Source organism: Mobula hypostoma, chromosome 2 (genome assembly GCF_963921235.1).
Source record: "Mobula hypostoma chromosome 2, sMobHyp1.1, whole genome shotgun sequence".
Classification (NCBI taxonomy): Eukaryota; Metazoa; Chordata; class Chondrichthyes; order Myliobatiformes; family Myliobatidae; genus Mobula; species Mobula hypostoma.
In genome coordinates, this window is record NC_086098.1 from 226,699,930 (window position 1) to 226,727,107 (window position 27,178).

Genomic DNA, 27,178 nt, shown 5'->3' on the forward strand with positions numbered 1-27,178 from the left:
CTTTTTTTCCTTTAATACCATGGACTGTTAACTTGTTAAGCAGCCTCACGCAGGGCACCTTGTCAAAGGCCTTCTGAAAATCCAAGTAAACACCATCCACTGATTTTCCTTTGTTGTTAGTTCTTCAAAGAATTCAAACAGATTTGTCAGGCAAGGTTTCACCTCAAGGAAACCAAGTTGACTTTTGATTTATCTTGTGCCTCCAACTACCTGAAATCTCATCATTAATAATGGACCCTTAACATCTTGTCAACCACTGAACTCAGGCTAACCAGCCTTTAATTTCGAGTTTTTTGCCTCCCACCTATAATTTCGAGTCTTTTGCCTCCCTCCCTTCTTAAAGAGTGGAGCAATATTTGCAATCTTCCAGTCCTCTGGAGTTATTCCAGAATCCAGTGATTATTGAAATGTCTTCACAATCTCTTCAACTACCTCTTTCAGAATCCTGGAGTGTGTTCGATCCGGTCTGTGTGACTTACCTATTTTCAGACCTTTTGGCTTCCCAAGCACTTTCTCCCTAGTAGTAGGAACTGCACTCACTTCTGTCCCCGATTCTTGAATTTCTGGCATGCTGCTGATGTCTTCCACAGTGAAGACTGACACAAACTACTTATTAAGTTTGTCCACCATCACTTCCTCTCCAGTAGTCTGATGTCCATGCTTGCCTCTCTTTTATTCTTTATATATCTGAAAAAACCTTTGGTATCCTCTTTTATATTATTGGCTAGCTTACCTTACTTTTATATTTTATTTTTTTCTCTCCTCATTGCTTTTCTTTTTTTAGTTGCCTTCTTTTGGTTCTGAAAAGCTTACCAATTCTCTAGCTTCCCACTAATTTTTTGGATATATTGCATGCTCTGTCTTCTGCTTTTATGGTGGCTTTGCCATGGTTGCCTTATCCTCCCTTTAGAATGCTTCTTCTTTGGGATGAACTGATCATATGTCTTTGGAATTACTCCCAGAAACTCCCACTATTGCTGCTCTAGTATTATCCCTGCTGGTTTCCTTTTTCAATCAGCTTTGGTCAGCTCTTCTCTCATGTCTCTATAGTTCCCATTACTCCTTTGTAATACCGATTCTCCCTTTCAAACTGCAGGTTGAATTCTATCGTATTATGATCTCTGACTTCTAAGAGTTCCTTTACCTTAAGCTCCCTAATCAAATATAGCTAATTACACAACACCCAATCCGATACAAATTCCTTCCCTTGGGATCCAGCACCAATCTGATTTTCTAAATGTGGCTGCATATTGAAATCTCCCATAACCATTGTAATATTGCTCTTTTCACATGCCTTCTCTATCATCCATTGTAATTTGTACCTCACATCCCTTCTACTGTTCAGGGGGCTGAATATAACTCCATCAAGGTCTTTTTACCCTTACAGTTTCTTAACTACCTTCCTTAAATCTAAACAACAGGAATTCTGCAGATGCTGGAAATTCAAGCAACACACATAAAAGTTGCTGGTGAACACAGCAGGCCAGGCAGCATCTCTAGGAAGCGGTACAGTCGACGTTTCAGGCTGAGACCCTTCGTCAGGACTAACTGAAGGAAGAGTGAGTAAGGGATTTGAAAGTTGGAGGAGGAGGGGGAGATCCAAAATGATAGAAGAAGACAGGAGGGGGAGGGATGGAGCCAAGAGCTGGACAAGTGATAGGCAAAAGGGATACGAGAGGATCATGGGACGGGAGGTCCAGGAAGAAAGACAAGGGGGGGGGACCCAGAGGATGGGCAAGGGGTATATTCAGAGGGACAGAGGGAGAAAAAGGAGAGTGAGAGAAAGAATGTGTGTATAAAAGTAAGTAACAGATGGGGTACGAGGGGGAGGTGGGGCATTAGCGGAAGTCTAATGCCCTACCTCCCCCTCGTACCCCATCTGTTACTGTATACACACATTCTTTCTCTCACTCTCCTTTTTCTCCCTCTGTCCCTCTGAATATACCCCTTGCCCATCCTCTGGGTCCCCCCCCCCCGTCTTTCTTCCCAGACCTCCTGTCCCATGATCCTCTCGTATCCCTTTTGCCTATCACCTGTCCAGCTCTTGGCTCCATCCCTCCCCCTCCTGTCTTCTATCATTTTGGATCTCCCCCTCCCCCTCCAACTTTCAAATCCCTTACTCACTCTTCCTTCAGTTAGTCCTGACGAAGGGTCTCGGCCTGAAACGTCGACTGCACCTCTTCCTAGGGATGCTGCCTGGCCTGCTGCGTTCACCAGCAACTTTTATGTGTGTTCCTTAAATCTAAATCTGCTTCCTCAGTACTGCTGCTAATGTCCCATAAATTCAAACCCACTTCCATACCAATCTTTGAGCCAGGCATTTGGCTCTCTGATTTTATTAACTGTGCTAATTTGCATATGGCACAGATAACAATCCAGAGATAGTTACCTTTTTGGTTCAGTGTTTTAAATTCGTCCTTGGCTGATCAAATTACCTCAGCAGAACTTAGTTTCATGTTCTTTTTACATTGTTGGTACCCACATGGACCACAACAACTGGAGCCTTCCATTCCAACTCCAAATTCCTGTGAGGTCAGGTGAGACGTTCTAGACTCTAAATCCTCATGACAGAGTATTGCATCTATTCCCCTGACTATACTGTCCCCAATTACAGCTACGTTTCTCTTCTCTCTCCCTTTTTTAATAGTTCCCTGAACCACAGTGCCACTGTTCAGTTGCATATCCTTCCTATCACCCTCACACCCTCGCACAGGGAGTAACAATTTCAACCTGTTGGGGAAGTTCAAGGGTGAAGGTTTCTCCAGCAATGCTTCTTGGATCCCCCTACCGGTCTCCTTCACAAGTCACGCCCTCTTGTCTTTGGACACAGACCGAGTTTGAAGCAGGCAATTTATTGGGTGTGACTCCCTCCTGAAATAGTGTCCACATAACTGTCACTCTCCCTAATGCATTGGAAGGTTTGAAGCTCAGATTGAAAGTCATTAGCTTTGACCTTGACTTCTTTGAGCAACCAACACTTGCTGCAGATGTGGTCACCAGGAACCACAATGGGGTCCCCCATCTCCTACATAATGCAGCTACAACACAACACTACATGCATCCTCACTTTATTTAATTAGTTGTAATTTGGTATCCTTTTAGTTAACGACTATAAAGAAGTACCTTGTGTTCTTACCTGCTACTCACCTGTGTTTACTTTCCAAAGACTTTGGAGCCAAAACCATGGACTTCTACACTGGCCTGCTCACACAATGGCAGATCCATTATGTCCTCCAGGACCTTGCCTCCCTCCTCTTCTTGCCATAGCCTGTTGAGCTAAAGCTCCAGTTTCCCACTTTAACACTGTCCCACTCCAACAGTAGTCACTCCACTTAAACCACAGTTTTCATTGACCCAAGTGAAATTCATACACAATGAGCCTAGCTCTTTTCCGTGGCTCCCGCTTGCACTCAGATCTGTCTGTCTACTCCAAAGTGAAGCTCCCATGCTAGTATTTGAAAATAAATGAGTTAAGTACAAGATGATAGGGGCTGGGAGGAGGAAGGAGAAGCAACTGGTAACTTGATGCCTTCTGGAAAATATAGGGTTCTGATGCTCCTATTTAAAGACTCTTTCTTTGTAGACATCTAGTTTATATATATTTAAATATATAAATAAAATCAATGTATGTATCTCTGATACTTTTTCACTACAGATTTTTCTATTAAAATATCTCATCAACAGAGATTTTGACTGCTTTTGACTTGATTGTAGGAGGTCTTTTATCTCCTTTATCTTAGCTTTATATCTTATTTATGCATAGAAGCAGCTGTATCCAGAGGCAGTATGTGAAATGTGATCCATTTGTGTCAGCAAATATTTCTGTATTCATGACTGAAGACAAGAAATCTAGTGCTAATTATACGAAGTTTGTTTTCTTCTCTGTGTAGTATGAAAGCTTACTTTGGGAAGGGGCGTTGTAGAAATTAGTAATTGCATAATTTTGTAGGTACGAAACAGAGGCTTTTTTGTATTAATATGCTTTTTTGTTTAAAGTGCTTTTATTTGTTGTGTATACAATGTGTCCTTTCATTTCAGTGCTTCCTCCAGAGATGCATCTGAAATTCAGGACCAAGGCACTTTGCAGGAAGCCACTTCATTAAGGAAAGATGAACTGAGCAGCATGGAAAGCCTGCTTCAGCAAGAAGAGACATCTGAGCCCCAAGGGAATGTTCATTTGAACTCTGATTTGGGCAGTAATGATTGTCAAATGGAGATACCACGATCTGATCCTTCAAATAGCACTGTTCTTGCTTCTGTATCAGATGATCAGGTAGCAACGGACGATGCTGCTGATAAAAGCAAATGTCTCACTACAAGTGAACATTTAGAAGTAGCAATTGCTAAAGAAACTGGGAGGATTTGCACCACATCCCCACTAGTAAATGTGGAGCACTCTGTAGACATGTTTAATTCATTTGTTTATTGGAGATCGCCTTTACCTGACATCAGTTTTGACTTGGAGATGCTGCAATCAGTAGTAAAAGAGGAACAGCGAGATCAGAATGTCGGCTCTATTTCAGGGACACTATCTGAAGTTTCCACGACGAGCAGTGAACTGGAGAAAGTGCTGGAGAGCTTGCAAGCACACCTGGATGACCCTGATGTACAAGGTATCCTTTCTCACACTACATCCATAGGTTTATTCATGATAATTTGTTAGAGATCAGGTCAACAGTGTTCACTAATGCAGGCTGTAGCTCAGTGCTGGCTCTCTTACTATCAAGTATGAAGTTTGTGGGTTGTGCCCTTCTACAGAGGCTTGCTACAATGGTGTACATTGTTCGGGATACCACTTTGCAGATCAGATATAAATGAAGATCTTACTTCTCCTGGGCATAGAGGATTGCATGGCACTATTTCAATGAAAAACAGGCTCTTCAAGATGCCCTGGCTAATATTCACTTGTTTCAGCATGTTTTTTCATAGTTACTTTGCTGTTTGTGGGATCTTTGTGTGCACAAATTGGCAGTTTGCATTTCCTACATCATCCTACACTACATATCCATTTTAAAATATGATTAGTATGAAAAGTGTAGAGTGGTTTTCAAATCAACAGATATTCAGGAGGGTGAAAGTTAACAACTTTCCTTTGTCTCTGGAATTTTGTTTAGGTTAGATTAGTTAAGGATGTCAAGTTTTCTTTAAAAAAAAACTGATGGAATTGACAACAGTCTAAAAGCTTTGTTGTCACCATCAATTCCAGAATTAATTAAATAATTGGATTCCCTAACTACAGTGTCTCTCTCTATATCCTAGTTTCAAGGGTATTATTAGTCTAGAAACACAAATACCATGTTATCACATTATACTAGTAATTCAATTCCAGCATTACCTTACTTCTGTGTTTTTTTTTTGGAATATTGACATTTCCTAATCTGTCTGAGGAATGGAGAGAAACATTGTAGAAGTCATTGGTCACCAATTTACTTCTATCATTGGGCTCTCTGTCAAGGAAGGTGAGACCTGTACAGAAGTGACGGTTTGCATCTGAACTTGAGGGTGACTAATAGCCTAGTGGGAAGGTTTGTTAATGCTGTACGGTGGGGTTTAAAGTTGCAGGGGGATGGGGACCCGAGTGCCAGACCAGTCAGTGGAAAGGTTCTGGAGGCAGATGTTGGTCAGTCCCTCAAAGTCAGGAATCAAAAGGTTGAGCATGGTGCGACTAGCATCCTGAGCTGCGTGTATTTCAAAATGCAAGAAGTATTGTAGGAAAGGTGGATGAGCTCGGTATGGATCAACACCTGAAATTATGATGTTGTAGCCATTAGTGAGACTTGGTTGCAGGGGGCAAAACTGCCAGCTCAGTATTCTGGGGTTCCATTTTTTTAGAGTGACAGAGCAAGAGGGATTAAAGGAGGAGGGCTGGCATTACTAGTTGGGGAAAATGTCACAGGAATTATCCGTCACGACAGACTGGAGAACTCGACTAGTGAGATGTTATGGATGGAACTGAGAAATAAGAAAGGTATGACTACGTTAATGGGGCTATATTACAGACCACCCAACAGTCCTAGGGATTCAGAGGAACAGATTTGTAAAGAGATCGCAGACTGTTGCAAGAAACATAAGGTTGTTATAGTAGGTGATTTTAACTTTCCACATGTTGACTGGGAATCCCATACTGTAAAAGGACTAAATGGGATAGAGTTTGTTACATGCTTTCAGGAAAGTTTCCTTCATCAGTACATAGAAGTCCCAACAAGAGAGCGTGCAATACTTGATCTGCTTTTAGGGAATGACAGAAGTTTGTGTAGAGGGAACACTTTGCATCTAGTGACCACAATGCCATTAGTTTCAAAGTAAGTATGCAAAAAGATAGGTCTGGTCTTCAGGTTGAGGTTCTAAATTGGTGAAAGGCCAATTTTAATGGTACTATAAAGGATCTGACAAGTGTGGATTGGGGCAAACTGTTTTTTGGCAAAGGTGTTCTTGGAAAGTGGGAGGCCTTCAAAAACAAAATTTTGAGAATACAAAGCTTGTTATGTGCCTGTCAGAATAAAGGGTAAAGATAACAAGTGTAGGGATCCTTGGTTTTCAAGAGACATTGAGGCCCTGGTTAAGAGAAAAAGAGAGGTGCGTAGCAGGTATAGTCAAGTAGGGACAAATGAGGTGCTTATGGAATACAAGAAATGCAAGAGAACACTTAAAGAAGAAATCAGGAAGTCTAAATGAAGGCATGAAGATGCTCTAGCAGACAAGGTGAAGGAGAATCCTAAGGGATTCTACCGGTATGTTAAGAGCAATAGGATTGCTAGAGACAAAATTGGTCCTCTCGAAGACTAGAATGGTAATCCATGTGTGGAAGATCTTAAATGCATTCATTGCATCTGTATTTACTCGGGAGATGGCTACAGAGTCCATAGAAGCGAGGCAAAGTGGCATCAACTTCGTAGACCCTGTACAGATTATAGAGGAGGTGTTTGCTACCCTGAGGCAAATCAGGGTGGATAAATCCCCTGTTACTGACAAGGTGTTCTCTCAGACCCTATGGGTGACAGGTGCAGAAATTGCTGGAGTCTTAGCTGAGATATTTAAAATATCACTAGTGACAGAAGAGGTACCAGAGGATTGGAGGATAGTCAATGTTGTTCTGCTTTTAAAAAAGGCTCTAACATAAACCAGGAAATTATAGGCTGGTGAGTCTGACATCAGTAGTGGGAAAGTTATTGGAAGGTATTCTCAGGTACTGGGTATACAAGTATTTGGATAGACGTACTGATTAAGGATAGTCAGCATGGCTTTGTGCATGGTAAGTCGTGTCTAGCCAATCTCATAGAGTTTTTCGAGGAAGTTACCAGGAAAGTGGATGAAGGCAGCGGATGTTATCTACATGGAGTTTAGTAAGGCGTTTGACAGGGTCCTGCATAGGAGGCCGGACAAGAAGGTTCAGTCACTTGGCTTTCAGATTGAGGTAGTAAATTGGATTAGACATTGGCTTTGTGGGAGAAGCCAGAGAGTGGTAGTAGAGTGTTGCCTCTCATACTGGAGGCCTGTGGCCAGTGGTATGTCACAGGGATCGGTGCTGGGTCCTTTATTGTTTGTCATTTATATCAATGATCTGGCTGATAATGTGGTTAACTGGAGCAGCAAATTTGCGGATGACACCAAGGTTGGGAGTGTAGTGTACAGCGAGGAGGGCTATCATGGCTTGCAGACGGATCTGCATCAGCTGGAAGAATGGGCTGAAAAATGGCAGGTGGAATTTAATGCATACAAATGTGTGGTTTTGCACTTCAGTAGGACCAACCAGGGTGGGTCTTACAGAATGGGTGGTAAGGCACTGAGGTTCTGAATTCATAATTCATTGAAAGTGGTGTAACAGGTAGAGAGGGTTGTAAAGAAAGTTGTTGGCACATTGACCTTCATCAGTTAACGTATTGAGTTCAGAAGATGGGACGTTATGTTGAAGGTGTATAAGACATTGGTGAGGCCTAATTTGGAGTATTGTGTGCAGTTTTGGTCACGTACTTACAGGAAAGATGTAAACAAGCTTGAAAAATTTCCAACGATGTTGGGTCTGGAGGACCTGTATTATAAGGAAAAATTGAATAGATTAAAACTGTATTCTTTTGAACATAGAAGATTGAGAGGAGATTTGATAGAGGTGTACAAAATTATCAGGAGTGTAGATAGGGTGCAAGCAGACTTTTTTCACTGAGGTTGGGTGGGACTACAACCAGAGGTCATGGCTTAAGGGTGAAAGGTGAGAAGTTTAAGGGAATGAAAGGAAGTTCTTCACTCAGAGGGTCATGAGAGTGTGGAATGAGCTTCCAACGCAAGTGGTCCATGCGAGCTTGATTTCAATGTTTAAGAGAAGTTTGAATAGATATATGGCTAGTAGGGATATGGAGGGCTATGGTCTCAGTGCAGGTTATTGTGAGTAGGGAGTTTAAATGGTTTCGGCATGGTTTAGATGGGCCGAAGGCCTGTACTCCTCTGTTTCTCAATGACTCTATATGAGACACAATGGCAGGGAACATCCTCTGCTCTAGGAAAGTTGAATTAATATGCATTAAGACATAGCACCGTGGGAAAACAAACACAACTGTAGATGCTGGAATTTGAAACAAAGCAGAAATAATGGAAGAGCTCAGCTAGTCGAGCATCATCTGTGGAAGGACGAAACCAGTCAATGTCTTTGGTCCTTTTCTCAGAGTGAGTTCTTTGAACATTTGATTTTGTTTAGACATTTCACCAGTATATGTGAGGGGATGGAAATCTGGTGTCAGTTGTTTAGGGTTGAAGCAATAAGGCAATGTGTGCATTAGAACAGCATTTGTACAGTTCTCAAGCTGAAAGGTGTGGTGGACCATTGCAGAGCAAATTGCGGAATTCAGGTAGGAAATGGATAGTAAAGATAGATTGACTGTTAGACAGGAATGATCAAGACCTTGTGGACCAGTTCAATGCTTTGGTTAGTAGGGAGGGGATGGTATTGGTCAAGATCACATGGTTTTAGGGATTGAAATTAAGCTGGGGTATTACAGTGGAGCCTTGAGGGAGAAGTGTAGTAAAAGTAAGTACTAAATAAAAGGCATATGGCAGGCTGTTTCAAGTTCTGGACTTGTAGACTCAGACCTGGTTATGTCTGTCCCCATTGTAGAAACAGGCTTGAATCAGATTCAGTAGGAAGGTCTGCTTCTATGTAAGTGGCTTGTGACATCTCCAGAACCCACACAAGCATTTGGATTTTCTGGTAGTAAAATCCAAATATAACTTGAGCACCACTCCAGAAGTCGAGGCGCTTTGTTACATTAGCATGCCAATTACACCAGGGGCATCCAGATTTCGTCTTAAAAACTTTGTAAATAATGCAGAAAGTAGACTTTTCTAATGTATAGCACACATTAATATTGTTGAGCAAAATTAATAATCCCCTGTCTTCAAAGTTCAATATATATATGTAACCATATACAACCCTGAGATTTATTTTCCTGCAGACATACTCAATAAATTCATAATAGAATAATAACCATGATAGAATCAAGAAAGACTGCACCAACTTGGATGCGCAACCAATGTGCAAAAGACAACAAACTGCAAATACAAAGAGAAATAAATAAACAATAAATATGAGAACATGAGATGAAGAGACCTTGAAAGTGAGTCCATAGGTTGTGGGAACATTTCAATGATAGGGCAAGTGAAGTTATCTCCTTTGGTTCAAGAGCCTGATGGTTGAGGATTAATAACTATTCCTGAATCTGGTGGTGTGAGTCCTGAGGCTTCTGTACCTTCTTCCTGATGGCAGCAGCGGGAAGAGAGTGTGTCCTGAGGGATGCGGGTCCCTGATGATTGATGCGGCTTTGCTGTGACAATGCTTCGTGTAGATGTCCTCAATGATTGGGAGGGTTTTACACATGATGGACTGGGACATATCCACTACTTGTTGTAGGATTTTCTGTTCAAGGACATAGATGTTTCCATATCAGGCTCTGATGCAACCAGTCAATATACTCTCCACTGCACATGTACAGAAGTTTGTGAAAGTTTTAATGGGTAACCTGTATTGTCCTAAATAATGAAAACTTTAGAATGATGCCTCTTTTTGTACAAGATTCATTGACTTCAACATTATCCTGCGATAATCTAAATTGTGCAGACTGGCGGTTCTATAGGGAACAGCTGTTTGAGAGCTACCTATGCCTCAGGTTTCTGAAAGAGGTAGCTGAAGAAATTGCGAAGGCAAGTCCAGATCTTTCAACAATCTCTAGATTCTGGAATTATTCTCGAGGACTGGAAAATTGCAAATGTCACTCTACTCTTTCAGGAGGAAGGGAGGCAAAACACAGGAAATTATAGGCCAGTTAACCTGACTTCAGTGGTTGGCAAGGTGTTGGAGTCCATTACTCAGGATGAGGTTTTGGGGTAATTGGAGGCATGTAATAAAATAAGCCAGTCAGCATGGTTTCATTGAGGGAAAATCTTTCCTGACAGATCTGTTGGAATTCTGTGAGGAAAATACAGGCAGAATAAACAATGGAGAGTCAGTGGATGTTGTTTACTTGGATTTTCAGAAGGCTTTTGACAAGGTGCCACACATGTGGCTGCAAAACAAGGTAAGAATCCATGGTATTAAAGGAAAGATACTAGCATGGACAGAAGATTGGCTGACTGGCAGAAGTCAAAGAGTATAAACAAAGGGGACCTTTCCTGGTTGGCTGCCAGTGAGTGGGGTTCCGTAGGGGTCAGTGTTGGGACCACTTCTTTTCATGTGATTTAGAACTGTGATCCTCTTATGAAAGGTAGGTAATTTACTCACATAATATTATTTTAATCTTTTTGATTAGTGTTGTGATTTTTTTTTAACTTACTATTTTCCAATAACATTTAAGAATCAGGAATATTAGTAACTGAAACACAGAAAGTTGTCAATAGTTATTGTGATATCTTGTGATATGGGTCCTTGAGGTATGATGCCAGTATCTTGCCTCAGCTTGTCCGATATCTATCAAGTGTAGAGTGAGGCAGGCAGAAGGGAGAAAGGTTGGAAGATGGAAGCTTGTGGTTTTCCTGACAGATCATTGCTGGGACGATTTTTAAAAAATGTACTTTAATGATTTAGACATGTTTGTGCAACGTAAAATTTCCAAATTTAAAAGTTATCCAAAGCTTGGAATTGGTGTTAAAGGAGTGAGGAAGAGAGTAGTAGGCTACAAATGGACATATTGACTGAATGGGTGAGGAGGTGTCAGAAGAAGCTTAATGTGGATGTACTTTCCTGGACAAATGGTAACGTTATGTATGAAAGGATCTTGGAAGGACAGCTAGTAAAGAATCGCCACACTTAACTTGGTCCAGATGGGAATGAGAGGCGACGTACATTAGATTAAATAGCAGAATTCTAAAAGAGTGTGCAGGTGCAGAGGGACCTGGTGTATTTTTGCATAAGGGATAGAGCTGTTGGACAGTAGTTAGGAAAGCTGTGTGATCCTGGGATTCATATGTAGAATTACTGAATGTAAAATAAGGTAGGTTTAAACCTATATAAAACTTGGGTTAGGCCAAAATTCCCAAGACATGTCAGACCTGCATGAAGATCTGCTGGTTAAACCTCGTGACCTTGGCTTGCCGAGGGGATCAGGCCTACAGTCCTCGGAGTCGCCTGATGCCAGTGGCCGGAGGTGGGGACGTCGTAAGCAGTGTGCGAGGAAAGCGAGCAGGAGCCCACGCCAGGCAAAAAGCAAACCCTAGCCACCCGGCTTTCCCGTCCATTCTGTTCTCCAATGTCCACTCCCTGGACAATAAATTGGACTACATCCGACTCCACGAAATACTCGGCGGGAGTACAGAGTCTGCTGTGCGTATGTTTTCACCGAAATGTGGCTCACCGATGGAATCCCGGACGCCACCATTCAGCTGGACGGGCTTGTCTTGTTTTGAGCAGATAGGGATGCAGCTCATTCTGGTAAGACTCACGGTGGTGGCTTGTGTGTTTACATCAATACGGAATGGTGCAAGAACTCTGTGCTGGTTTCCAGATACTGCTCATCGCGTGGAGTTTGTAACTGTTAGATGCAGACCATTTTATTTACCATGGGAATTCACCACTGTCCTTGTAGTCAGTGTCTACATTCCCCCCAGCGCTAATGCTAAGGAGGCGCTCTGTGAACTGTATGGGGCTATTAGCGAACGGCAGAACGCGCACCCTGATGGACTGTTTATTGTCGCCGGAGATTTTAACCACGCAAACCTTAAGTCAGTGCTCCCCAGATTCCATCAGAACGTGGACTTTGCAACAAGAGGGGAGAATGTGTTGGACCTTGTTTACACAAACATTCCCGACGCGTGTCAGGTGGAGCCCCGCCCCCCCACCTCGGTTACTCAGACCACATCTCTGTTATGCTAATCCCAGCATACAGACTGCTCGTCAGGCACTCCAGACCAGTTCAGAAGCAGGTGAAAACCTGGCCAGCAGGAGCCATCTCTGCTCTTCAAGACTGCTTTGAGCACACTGACTGGCACATGTTCAGAGAGGCTGCAACCGATGGCGACTCTACCAACTTAGAGGAGAACATGGCATTAGTGACGAGCTACATCAGCAAGTGCATCGATGACCTCACTGTGGCCAAGACCATCATTACTACACGCTCTAACCAGAAGCCATGGATGACCGCGGAGGTGTGTGCGCTGCTGAGGACCCGTGACTCCGCCTTCAGAGCAGGCGACAAGGTAGCCCTAACAACAGCGAGGGCCAAACTGTCCCGGGCCATCAGAGAGGCAAAGCGTGCACACGCCCAGTGAATCCACAGCCACTTCCAGGACAGCAGCGACAGGAGGCGCGTGTGGAAGGGCATTCAGGACATCACCAACTACAAGACAACACCACCTGCCTGTGCTGGTGATGCCTCCCTCCCAGATGCGTTGAACAACTTCTACACTCGTTTTGAGGTGGAAAATGACATGGCGGTGAGGAAGACCACCCCTCCTCCAAATGACCAGGTGCTGTGTCTTACCATGGTCGATGTGAGGAGAACCCTGTGCAGGGTCAACCCACGGAAGGCTGATGGACCAGACAGTATTCCTGGCAGAGTGCTTAGAGGATGTGCAGACCAGCTAGCAAAGATTCTCACTGACATCTTCAACATCTCCCTGAGCAGCACTGTTGTTCCTACGTGTTTCAAGGCCACCACCATCGTCCCCATGCCAAAGAAGTCTTCAGTGTCCTGCCTCAACGACTACCATCCCGTTGCACTCACATCCATGATCATGAAGTGTTTCGAGAGGCTCGTCATGAGGCACATCAAGACCCTGCTGCCACCCTCACTGGACCCCCTGCAGTTTGTGTACTGTCCCAACCGTTCAACAGCGGACCCCATTGCCATCACCCTTCACCTGGACAAAAAAGACGCACATGTTCGAATGCTGTTCATAGACTTCAGTTCAGCATTCAACACAATCATTCCTCAAAAACTGATTGGAAAGCTGAGCCTACTGGGCCTGAACACCTCCCTCTGCAACTGGATCCTAGACTTCCTGACTGGGAGACCTCAGTCAGTCCGGATTGGAACCTACTGCCCTCTACTGTGCCTATTGTTTATTATTTATTGTAATGCCTGCACTGTTTTGTGCACTTTATTCAGTCCTGGATAGGTCTGTAGTCTAGTGTAGTTTTTGTGTTGTTTTATGTAGTTCAGTGTAGTTTTTGTATTGTTTCATGTAGCACCATGGTCCTGAAAAATGTTGTCTTGTTTTTACTATGTACTGTACCAGCAATTATGGTCGAAATGGCATTTTTTGTATTGTTTCATGTAGCACCATGGTCCTGAAAAATGTTGTCTTGTTTTTACTATGTACTGTACCAGCAATTATGGTCGAAATGGCAATAAAAATGACTTGACTTGACTTGTATGGGAATGCGAAGGGAGAATCAAAATGGCTAACAATCGGGAGCTTCAGGAAACCAGGTGCTTTGTGCTGAGTTGCTAGCCATTTCAATTCTCCACATTCCCACACTGATACCTGTCTTCAGCTGCCTCTACTGCCAAGATGAGCTAAGCACCATTTAGAGGAGTGTCACCTTGTATTTCACCTGGGTAGTTTACAGCCAAAGACATGAGCATTGAATTCTCCAATTTAAGGTAAAATGCCCCACTCTGCCCCTTTTTCTGTCGCCTCCTGATCTCCCCAGTTTCTTCTACACCTACCCCAGCCTCCTTCATCTTATTTCTTTCTCCTACTCCTTCCACTTCATCTGCCCATCACCTATACACTCCTCCCACTGGGTCTCCTCCCTCCACTGGGGGAAAAGCTTTGTACAATGCAGGTTGGTACTTGCATTTTATCCTGAAAAATGAACTGCTTGACTGGCAGAGCTGCGTGTCAGACATGGCTATAAGCAGTACTGGGACCCCACACAGGCTCCCTTCCTGTTTATCCTGTATACCTTGGACTTTAGATACAACCCTAAGTCAAGTCATCTGCAGAAATTCTCTGATTAATCAGCAATACTTGGGCATATAAAGCGAGGACAGGAGGATGAATACAGGGCCCTGGTGGAGGACTTCGTCAAATGGTGCAAGCTGAATCATCTGCAGCTCAACATCAGTAAGACAAAGGAGATGGTGATGGGCTTAGTCTGCACTGCTCTCTTGTTACTATTGATGGTGAGGATGTGGATGTGGTGAGGACCTACAAGTACCTAGGGGTGCACCTGGATGACAGACTTGAGTGGAGCACGGGCCAGAATCGCCTCGATTTCATGAGGAAACTGACGTCCTTTGGAGTACGCAGGCCCCTCCTTCTCATGTTCCACCAGTCTGTGGTTGCCAGAACAATCTTCTATGTGGTAGTGTGCTGGGCCAGTGGCATCAACATGGGTGATGCCAACAGGGTCAATAAACAGATTATAAAGGCTGGCTCTGTTATAGGAGTCAAACTGGACACATTGGACGCTAAAAGATCCGAAGGAAAACCCTGGCAATTCTGGACAGTGTTTCTCACACTCTGCATGCCACCTTGGCAGAACAGAGGAACACTTTTAGTCATAGACTAAGACAACTGTGCTGCTCTAAAGAGCGCTATATGAGGTCATTCTTGCCCTCAACCATTAGGCTCTATAATGAGTCAAACTATAGCTGGGGAAGTGATGACCCTCTCCTGTTTGACTGTTTGAGGTAACTTATTTTTTATTCTTCCTTACTTCTCTTCTAATATTTGTATATCTGTACACTTGTAATGCTACTATGACACTGTAATTTCCTTTGCGATCAATGAAGTATGTATGTATGTATCTATCTATCTAAAGGACAATAAATGAAGAAAAATATTAACATAAAACCAAATGAGATGTAAAGATATTTTATAAATACTTGGCAGATGAGAACAGAATATATTTTTGGCTTTTTTTTTGAGGAGCGGGACAATGCAGGTGTTGTAACTAATGAGGAAGAGTGCAAAATATTATTATTTTAATAAAGGAGGAACTATAAAAATAAGTCTACATTGTTGACTGTATCTGGTATTCCCTATGTAGCCTTCTCTACATTGATAAGACCTGATGTAGGTTGGGGGACTGCTTTGTCAAGCACCTATGCTCCATCTGCAGAAAATAGGATTTCCTGGTGGCCAACCATTTTAATTCCAATCCCCATTTCCATTACGATGTGTTGGTTCATGGCCTTTTGTCATGATGAGGCCACTGTCCGGTTAGGGGAACAACACCTCGTGTTCCCGTCCGGATGAAGGGCCTTGGCAAGAAACATCGGCTGTTTATTCCTCTCCATAGATGCTTCTGACCTGCTAAGTTCTTCCAACATTTTGTGTGTATTGCTCTGGATTTCCAGCAGAAAGCCAGCTAATGAGTATTCCCAACTTCCTGTAACCAAGTTAACTTTAGGCATCAAGTTTGACTTCCTTTAATAGGTCATATATCCCATATTTGTTAAGTCCTTGCTTCTGCATTGCAGAACAAAACTTGCTTTATTTAGGGGTTTGGATGAATCACACACACAATGTTAGAGGAACTCAGCTGGTTAGGCAACATGTATGAGAGGAAGTGAACAGTTGCCATTTTGGGCTGAGACCCTTTATCAGGGCCTGCTGAGTACCTCCAGCATTTTGTATACGTTGCTGAAGATTTCCAGCACCTTGAGAATCTCTTGTGTCTCTAGTATGTACGGTCGTTTTCCTTTCATGGATAAATGGGTTCCTCTTTCTACATTTTCCCCTCAATAAATCTATTTAATATCTGTGCATATTTAATCATGTTTTATTTCCATTCCAAGGGACACTGGAACAAAATTTGAGGTTAATTGTGTCCTTTGAATCAGTTAACACTTATTAATTCAAGGATGGTTGATCTCTATTTTAATTCAGTTACCCACTTGGGTTAAAAATCTCTTAGTATCTTATACTGATGGACTTCATTGGGACTCAAGTTTTGAAATGACCTAGTTGTGACATCTTTTTAGGGAAAAGGGTTCTAGATTTCTATCAACCTTTGAATCCAAAGCATTCTCTGCTCATGGTGGAGTCCATAATCACTGGATATATTTAAGTTGGAGATAGATCAATTCCTTGACTGTTAAAATATTTAAGGTATATGGGGAACTGGCACAGAAGTGGAGTTAAGACAGAACAGACTTGAGAATCTTGGTGGCCTACTCCTGCTCCTATTTTACATTACTGTTTGAGAGAAGCTTACCCTACGTGCTTAACTATGTGACAGTACTTAGAGCATTTCACTTTATATGAAAGTGATCAGAGATATTTCAAAAGAAGTCTTTTTTTTGTAACTAGCCTCATTTGATGTGCAGCAAGGGATTCTTCCTACACTACATTACACCTCTCTACATAATCCCCTCCACTTTGTAACCAGCAGACTGTTTGCATCATTAACATATAAACCTAAGGGTTCCTGTAAATGATTTACATCATTTTGTTTACAATTTTATGTATATATAAATTTTATTGTATTTCTTTCTTTGCCTGTTAATGCCCACAAGAAAATGAATCTCAGGGTAGTATATGGTAACATATATTTACTTTGACTTTGATATTAGCAACATCAAACTAAAGGCAGTGATGAAGTAACTATACCGTTCCTTTTATTTGCTTGCTTTACATTCTAAATAGTTCATTTGTTTCCTATTTGGTATAGTTGGCCCAGTTTTGTTTATGCAATATTTATTTAACAGCACAGGTTTTTATGTTGCAAAGCAGCCTTTTCCCCACTTGAGCTCACCCTATGACCATTTCATTGATATGTTTACCTCTCTTTTTCTTGTAAGTTTATATTTCACAAGAGCTGCTATTTACTATCCATTGTGAAGTATCTGGTTGCAGGACAGAACTATCATATCAACCCAGGTACTACATGTTTATCTGAAAATTTAATGAAGTTTGTAGCTGATAGTCTCTAATGGGTGTGCTTGGTTTCCTCTTGCAGCACAGGTACAGGTGATTAGTGCTGCACTTCGAGCTGCACGATTGGATTCTGCACCAGGAGAAGAATTGTCGCCTGATGCTGAAAATACAGAAGAGGTCCAGGCTAATACATCACTCTTCAGTCCAGTACTTGCTGCACCCACAGACACTATGTGCATCAAGAGTGATGTGTCGGTGGGCTTGGACGCAACAGTTGAAGTTTCAAGGTCATCGACGGAGCTCCTGGTTGAATGTTTTGAATCTAATGAAAATGAACAGATTATGGTAAGTTAATATCTTTCAAGTTTTGATTTGATTTCATATGTCTTGGATCTAAATCTTGGAGTTTCACAGGACTAGGTCTGCTATATTACTGAATACCTTCTGATATTACATACTTATTGTCTTGCATGTTGCATACTATACCATTAAATAAAAACAAAAATACTCAGTAGGTCAGGCAGCGTCCGAGGAGACAAAAAATACAGTCAACCTTTTGGATATCCATTTATCAATGTTTAACTTCTGTACAATAAGACCACAAGACATAGGAGCGAATTTAGGCCATTCAGCCCATTGATTCTGCTCTGTCATTCCATCATGCCTGATCCTGAATCCCACTCAACCTCACACACCTACCTTCTTGCCACGCCCTTTGATGCCCTGACTGATCAGGAAACTATCAACTTCCGCCATGGACCCACAATGTAGAGTGTGGTGCTGCATTTACATAACTGACTATGAACTGTACATCCTTGAAATATTATGTATTTCCTTTGTGACAAACCTCCATGTGTGGTGTTGCTTCAGAGTGCAATTAAAAGAATTGTATGTGCACAAATGCCTATAATGTTTGCAGTTGGTGCATTTTCAACCTTGGCAGGCTAGCCGAGGTTACCTTCTTATCAGTGGAAAATTGTTAATTTTTGTGATTTGCAGAGTGCTGACCTCTTAAGATATTATACTTAGTCAAGATGTTCCTGTGACTATGAGAAAATCAAGTGGATAATTATAGGCACATTAGGCTTTCTTCATAAACATGACGTTCTGTAGATGCTGGAAATCCAGAGTAACACACTTAAAGGAACTCGGCAGGTCAGGCAGCATTGATGGAGAGTCATAAACATTTTGGGCTGAGACCCTTCGACGGGACTGGAATGGAAGGGGGAATAAGCTAGAATAAGGTGGTTTTCGGAGGGGATGGAGTAAAGAAGTACAAACTGACAGTTGATAGGTGAAGCCAGGTGAGGAGGAAGATAGGTGGGTGGTAGCAAGGATGAAGTGAGAAGCTGGAAGGTGATGGGTGGAAAATGTAAAGAGCTGGAGAAAACAGAATTTGATAGGACTAGAGAGCGGACCATAGGAGAAAGGGAAGGAGGGGCACAAGAGGAAATTGATAGGCAGGTGAAAAGAAAAGAAGGGGTAAGAGGAGAGCCAGAATAGAGAAGGAGAGAGGGGGGTTAGAATTTATTGAAGGTTAGGGAAATCAATGTTCATGCTATCAGATTGGAAGCTACCCAGACAGAATATGAGATGTTGCTCCTCCTCTACTGCCATGACTTGGCTACTCTCAGGTTGGGGCCCTTAGACGGAATGGGAATGGGAATCGGCAGATGTCGGAATGGGAAAGGACATTGGAGTTTAAATGGTTGGCCTCTGGGTAATCTTGCCTGTTGCAGACAGAGTGAAGGTGCTTAACAAAGCTGTCCCCCAATCTACTGTACGTCTAATAATCTACCGATGTAGAGGAGGCCACATCAGGAACACCTGATACAGTAGGTGACCCCGACAGATTTGCAGCTGAAGCATTGCCTCACCTGGAAGGACTGTTTGAGGCCCAGAATGGGGTTGAGGAAGGAGGTGAATGGACAGGCGAAGGACCTGCACCATTTGCAAGAGTAAGTGCTGGGAGGGAGATCAGTGGGCATGATGAATGGACAAGGGATCACCAAGAGCGTGGTCTGTGTGGAAAGTGGAAAATGGGAGGGTGGTGGGGTGCGAGGTAAAGATGTGATAAAGTGATACGATCCTGTTGAAGATGGCAGAAGTTATGGAGAATGATGGGCTGGATGCGGAGGCTTGTGGGGTGGTAGATAAGGATGCATACAGTTCCCAAGGTGTTGGTTGGTACCATATAGTAGAGAAGGGGCTTGGTTGAAATAGAACTTCTGTTAATCCCTGCATTTAATTGAGTTGGAAATCTAAAGCAGATGCAAGATACAACTTGAATGCATTGCCATTCCAAAATCAATCCTATCACGTTTTGTTGACCTGTTGAAGCTTTGATAGTATTAATTACAATCTGTCCCTTCCTCCCAAAAAATCTGATCACTTTCTCATTACGACCAAAATCAACCAACTGAGCATCAAAGCAATTAGCATGTTTGATGCAGAGTGTAAAATTTCAGTGACTGCAATACTTCGCACCGTTTGAATTCATTCTCCAGCTAATCCTATATTACACAAAATATGATAGTCTTGGGATATAAAATGTAGGGCAGTTAGGTATAGTGGGATAGCCTTTGTTCACCTGGTATCTGCTTTAATGTTCTCTCAGAGGGTGTGATTTTTGGAGAGATTACTGGTGGCCTATACCATTAAATAGTTTGTAGTAAATAGTTGTATATTCCATTTTCAGAACCTGAGTAGTAAGACACATTGTGATGCTGGGACATTGGAGATGGAACATGACAACAGTTTGCTTTTTGGTGACGATCAATCAAAAATCCAGGTTTGTAAACTTTAGTTCTGTTTAGAGTGATGCAATTTCCAGCTTGTGTTAATGACATCTTTACTTCCCCCAACTCTGCTTTCCGCAGAGATTGCTCCTTCCGTGATTCCCTTGTCCTTTCATCTCTCCGTACTAATCTCCTTCCTGGTGCTTATCCCTACAAACAGCAGAAGTGCTACACTTGCCCATTCACCTCCTTCATCACCTCCATTCCAGGCCCCAAACAGTCCTTCCAGGTGAGGCAACACTTCACCTGCAAATCTGTTGGAATCATCTATTCTACTGTATCCAGTGCTCCCAATGCAGCCTCCTTTATATCGGTGAGAGCTGATTTAAATGGAGGATCACTTTGTCAAGCACCTTAGTTCCGTCCACAAAAAGCAGAATTTCCTGGTGGCCAACCATTTCAGTTCGTATTCCCATTCCCATCTCGACATGGTGGTCTGTGGTCTCCTCTTCTGCCACAGTGAGACCACTTTCAGGTTGGAGGTATATGGGATGAGATTTCAGATGACATGTTAGTACTCAAAAGAAAAGTTATCTGGTCCTTCATAAATCTTATAAGATCACTATCCGACAGCAAGGTCAGGTTAAAACGCCAATGTTTATTCATTTGAGCGAAACCAGGGAGATTTATGGACAGGGTAACTGGGGCATGATCTGAAATCAATATACTCTGATAATCACAAGAGCGAACAGATGGAATCAGCTGATTATCCATTAAGAAATAATCAATTCTAGTAAAAGTATGATGGACATGTGAAGAAAAGGAATAATCTCGCTCAATAGGATGGAAAAAACGCCACACATCAGAGATACCATAATTAGAAAGGAAAGAGTGTATAGATAGAGCAGATTTACCTGAGAGTCTAGGAACAGAGGAGAATCGATCCAATACTGGATCTAACCAACAATTAAAACCGCCACCCAATATGAGGGAATATAAACTCAAGTCAGGCAATAAAGAGAAAAAAACGATCAAAAAAGTCGACATCATCTGATTTGGGAGCATAGAGGTTAGCCAAGACTACCCTATTATTAAACAATTTCCCAGAGGCGATAATAAAGCGACCATTTGTATCCGATACTTTGTCGTGAAGCTCAAAGGGAACATTCTGATTAATAAGGATTGAAACTCCCCCGGCTTTAGTCCCACCCACCTAGACATAAAGCGAGAATTATCAGAACTACAAATATGTGTTTCTTGCAAAAAAGCAATGTCAGCTTTGAGCTGCTTAAGATGTGAAAACACCTTCCTTCTTTTAACAGGATGGTTCAATCCCTTAACGTTCCAGCTTATAAGATTCAACAGGCTAACCATTGTCATATAAAAAAGCATAAAGGGTAGTAGGCATAAATAGGAACAAACATTCAAATAACAGCTGTGGGGCAAAAGTATAAGACAAGAAAGTATAAGACAAAGGATATCTAAGGGGTTGTATAAATAGTATTGGCATCAGGGAACCCTCGCCCCCCAATCCCAAAGCAAGAAGGCTACCAAAGAACAGCAGCAAGCTCTTCAGAAAAAAACTACCCCAAACCCAACTTCCAGTTTCTGAATATCTTCATAAGCTTCGTTTAATTAACAGTTCATAAAAAAACAGAGAACTTATGTACTACGAATTAAAATTGTACATAAAGAGAAAAAGAAACAGTACCATCAAAGAGTATTAGACTTAACTCAAAGTAATAATCCAGAGTACCATATCTGCGAAAAACTATAAAAAAGAATTCAGTAATTAAAAATTTAATTTAAAAAGAAAACGGGAAAAAAACCAAAGAGAGAGAAAAAAGTACTAATCGGCATTTTAAGTAATCAAATTGAGTCAGAAGGAGTCGCCGTGGCAGAGAGACTTTTGATAAATTTCTGAACTTCTATAACAGAGTTAAACCATTTTCAGTAATTTAAAAATTTAATTTTAAAAAGAAAACAAGGAAAAAAAACCAAAGAGAGAAAAAAAAGTACTAATCGGCTATTTTAAATAATCAAATCGTGTCTGAAGGAGTCGCAATGGCAGAGAGACTTTCGATAAATTCCTGAGCTTCTGTAACAGAGTTGAACCATTTTTAGTCCCCAGTACAAAGAGTTATTCGGAGATGGGCAGGATAACGCAGAGAGGGCCTGAATCCACGATTGTAGAACTCTTTCACAATGACTTTGTACTCGGCGCACAACCTCAAAACTTGAGGAGCATAATCTTCAACAATACGAATGGAATGACCCTTATAATGCAATTTTCCTCTCCGACGTGCTTCCATAATCAAAAGGTTTTTCACCTGATATCGATGAAAACAGAGTATAACTGGGCGTGGCCTAGAGCCTAAGTCAGGCTTGGCCAGAAATGAATGGTGAGCTCTGTCTAACTAGGGTAAAGTCAGAAGAGTATCTTTCCCAAAAATCTCACAAAGAAGAAGAAAATTCAACAGGAGATCTGCTTTCGATAGCCTCTGGCAGACCGAGGATTCGTAGATTATGCCTTCTGCTCCGAGCTTCGAGATCAGCTATTTTTGATGGTAACTTGGTGTTATACTCACTCAAATTAGAACAAACAGCTTCCAGCTGCTGAACACGACATTTTAAATCTTCGGTCTCTGAGTCAAGATGAGAGAGATGTACGGCATGATCCTCCACTTTGGAATTAATTTGATCTAATTTTGACTCTAACAATCTGAAAGAAGACTTATATTCAGACTTAAGTTGAGATATAACCTCTAGTTGGTACTGATCCAAAATGGCAATAATGTCAGCAAAGAAGCCGGAGACAGTCGCAGTCGCAGAGACTTCTTTTTTCCCAGATTTAGAGGGCTTGAAAGCCATTGTAGGACAGGCATATTCGCAGGCAGGTGGGAGAACAAAAAAAAAATTAGCAGTTTGGGGTAAAAAAAAGATAAGAAGTGCGGAGGTAAGAAGTGAAACGGAGCGACAGTTTTAAGCGATTAATCTATCGCCATCTTACCGGAAGTCCCATCAGACCAGCTTTAAAAATAGGCTGAAAAATGGCAGATGGAATTTAATGCAGACAAGTGCAAGGTGTTGCAGTTTGGTAGGACCAACCAGGGTAGGTCCTGCATGGTGGGCAGGAGTGTGATAGAATAGAGGGATTTGGGAATACTGATCCATAATTCCTTGAAGGTGGTGTCACAGATAGACAGGGTCGTAAAGAAAGCTTTTTGGCACATTGGCATTCATAAACCAATGCATTGCATACAGGAGTTGGGATGTTATGTTGAAATTGTATAAGACGTGGGTGAGAATATCATGTGTAGTTTTGGTCTACAGGAAAGATGTAAATTCAATTGAAAGAATGCAGAGAAAATTTACAAGGATGTTGCTGGGTTTGAGGACCTGAGTTATAGGGAAAGGTTGAGTAGGTTAGGACTTCATTCCCTGGAATGTAGAAGATTGAGGAGAGATTTGACATAATTTGACAAAATTCCGAGGGGTATAGATAGGGTAAATGTAAGCAGGCTTTTCCACTGAGGTTTGGTGAGACTTGAACTAGAGATCACGGGCTAATGGCGAAAGGTGAAATGTTTAATGGGAACTTGAGCGGGAACTTCTTTACTCAGAATGTGGTGAGAATGTGGAATGAGCTTCCAGTGCAAGTGGTGGATGTGGGATTGATTTTAAAGTTTAAGAGTAATTTGGATAGGTACATAGATGAGAGGGGTATGGAGGGTTATGGACCAAGTGCAGATCAATGGTACAGACTAGATGGGTCAGAGGGCCTGTTTGTGTGCTATACTGTTCTATGACTCTATGTTAATGATTTGGATGATGGAGTTGATTTTGTGGCCAAGTTTGCAGGTGATACAAAGGTAGGTCGATGGGCAAATAGTATAGAAGAAGCAAGGAGTCTACAGAAAGACTTGGACAGATTAGGAGAATGGGCAAAGAAATGGCAGATGGAATACAGTGTAGGGAAGTGTAAGGTCATGAACGACGTAGACTATTTTCTAAGCAGGGAATGATTTCAGAAATCAGAAATGCAAAGGAATTTGGGAGTCCTAGTATAGAATTCCCTAAAGATTAACTTGCAGGTTGAGTCTGCAGTAAGTAAGGCAAATAAAATGTTAGCATTCAGTTCGAGAGGTCTAGAATATAAAACTAAGATTGTAATTCTGAGGCTTTATAAGGCATTGGTCAGACCACATTTGGAGTACTGTGAGCAGTTTTGGTGTCCATATTTAAGAAAGGATGTGCTGCTGACATTGGAGATGGTCCAGAGGAGATTTACGAGAACGATCCCAGGAATGAAAGGATTAGTATATGATGAGCATTTGCTGGCTCTAGGCCTGTGCTTGCTAGAGTTCAGAAGAATAAGGGTTTTCTCATTTAGACTTACTAAATAGTGAAAGGTCAAGATAGAGTGGGCGTGCAAAGGATGGTTCCAGTAGTGGGAGAATCTAGGACCAGAGAGCACAGCCTCAGAATACAAGGTCATCCATTTAGAACTGAGATGAGGAATTTCTTTAGCCAGAGTTCAAGTTCAAGTTTATTGTCATCTGACTGTACATATATTCAACCAAATGAAACAACGTTCATCTGGACCACGGTGCACCCACAATACATATTTCACACACACCACGTAAAACAAAATAATCCCACAAATAAGTTAAAATATAATCAAAATGCATGTGAAGTGCACAGCACAGGAAAACAGTATGGTAATAGTAAACAGCTTGCTGTCCTAGTGACAAGGCCATGGTGATGGCAGAGTATTCAAGAGTCTTACTGCCTGGGGAAAGAAGCTATTACCCATTCTGGCAGTCCTAGTCCAGAGGGTGGTGAACGTGTGGAGTTCATTGCCACAAATAACTGTGGAGGCCATGTCATCGGGTATACTTAAAGTGGAGGTTGATAGTACTTAATTAGTAACGGCGTCAAAGTTATGTGGGAAAGGCAGGAGTATGTCATTGAGAGGGAAAATAAATCAGCATTGATCAAATGGTGGAGCAGACTTGATGGGCCAAATGACCTAATTCTGCTCTTGTCTTCTGGTCTAAAAGAATCATTGATCTGAGACAATCTATAGATGTTCTTAGCCCATTAAATAATTCCATCACTTTCAAAAGTTAATTTATTATCAAAGTTTATATCAAATAAATTATCGAAATTTATGATCCATGTACAACTCTGAAATCTGTCTTCTCCAGATAGCCACGGGACAAAGAAAGAACATGAAAGTCATTCAGAGAGACTTACCTGTGTATTATTGTCCTATGGTTTATCTTGCGACGTGTTGGCTCTGAGCTTAACAACAGAATTTGAATATCCCCACTGTTCCCTTTGTAACTTAAAAGGTTGAGACCTGTATTTGTCCAGGTGACCCACAGTGATGTTATTTTCAACCAAAAGCACCTTCAGTTTATCCTTTATTTCTCTCACATTGCTAAGTTTAATTGTGAGGTAATTTATAGGGAATTATTCTTGCTGTTGCTTGCTTGTAAAATGTGTTTTTTCATCCTACTAGGATGTTATTCCACAGCCATTACTGGACCAGTACCTGTCGATGACAGATCCCTCCCGAGCTCAAACCGTTGACACCGAAATTACAAAGCACTGTGCATACAGTCTCCCAGGTGTGGCTCTAACCCTTGGCAGGCAGAATTGGCATTGTTTAAAGAATACTTATGAGACTCTGGCTTCCGATGTGCAGGCGAGTATTTGAATCCAAAGTTGCCTTGAGTTTTAATTAATGATACATGGTACCAGAACCAGGGAAGTATTTGTTTCTTATCTACATGAGTTTTGTGGAAGAACTGATTTGAGTGTGAATAATGATGGTGTTGGGTAGAGGTACATGATCCTACTTTGATCCTTCAAAAAAAAAATTTGGATGAAGAACCAGGCCCTAGATAAAGACATGAGAGACTGTGAATGCTGGAATCTGGAGCAAAAAACAAACTGCTGGAGCACTTAGTGGGTCAGATAGCAGAGTACAGATGAAGAGTTTCCACCGTTGCTGGGGCCCACTGAGTTCCTTTGGCAATTTTTTTTTTGCCCCATTGTTCTAGTGAAAGCTCAAGCCTGGAAGGAGGAGGAAACAAATTAAAATAATTTATGCTTCAGAAAGGAACAAAGAAAGCATTATAAGGTTATTCTAAGTTCCAAATCTGTTTGTGTAAAAAAAAATCATGCTAAGACTGTCATATCTTTCTTTTATCAGCTCCCAAAACTAATTTGAATTTGCACATCATATTTATCATTCTTCCCCCTTTTTTCATCCTTCAATTTTCCCAAATAAGTGATTGCATTTGTGAGAGAATTACTGTGCAAGGAAATCTTCATTAAAGACTACTCAGCAAAATCTGTAACAAATCAGAGATTTCTCATTACTGATCTGTCCCTCAGTATTTTATGAGTTTGGCTTCTCTTTTGCAATGCGGTGGAGCTGGTTTATTGAAGAAGAGTTATAGTCATACAGCACAGAAACACGCCCTGTGGGCCACTGAGTCTGAACCAACCACCAATTGTCCATTTATACTAATCATACAATATTGCCTTGATGCATTCCTGTTAATTCCCCCCAGAATGTACTGTGCCATGTGTGTATGAGGCAATTTTGCTGGGGCTGGAAACAGATTTGCATTGTTTGGAAACAATGACATTATGCAGCTAAAAGTTAGGTTAACCAGCATGGAACAAGTTTAAGCATGTATCTCATGCAGGGAACTTCTTACTGGTGGGATTTTTATCCTTATTAGCACATTTTTGCTGCCTGAAATATCTCTAAGTGACATTGATTGTACAACATGCAAAATTCATCTGCAGTGGATTTTCAGCCTGAAAAACTGCACTTCATATTCACTCACAGAACAACCAGGTTTTGCCCCTGAAACTGTGCTGTTTAATAGGCCAACAATCAAGCTACTCTTTTTCTTCTTGCTCAACTGTTTGACCTACACTCTCAAATATAACCACACCTGTGGTCTGATTGCTTCACGGGTCAAGGCCACAGTCATTTTCAGCTTCCTGGTTTCTGTCTCTTTCCAGGCAATAGGTCCCATTGTTCACAATGTCATTTGCTGCTCACAGCTATATAAAGGAAGTCAGCCAAAGTCCATATTTAGGAG

At 41.7% G+C, this 27,178-nt stretch overlaps 1 protein-coding gene across 2 annotated transcripts in view; it reads left to right on the plus strand.

The window, feature by feature from the left end:
• ppp4r1l (protein phosphatase 4, regulatory subunit 1-like) overlaps nt 1-27,178 on the plus strand; it is a 90,092-nt gene that overhangs the window by 45,374 nt on the left and 17,540 nt on the right. For both annotated transcript variants that reach the window (XM_063041582.1, XM_063041581.1), the window contains 4 exons: nt 4,039-4,613; nt 17,393-17,655; nt 20,009-20,101; nt 25,576-25,761. In XM_063041582.1, the coding sequence (XP_062897652.1) occupies nt 4,039-4,613; nt 17,393-17,655; nt 20,009-20,101; nt 25,576-25,761 (1,117 nt within the window). The remainder of the gene's footprint in view (nt 1-4,038; nt 4,614-17,392; nt 17,656-20,008; nt 20,102-25,575; nt 25,762-27,178) is intronic.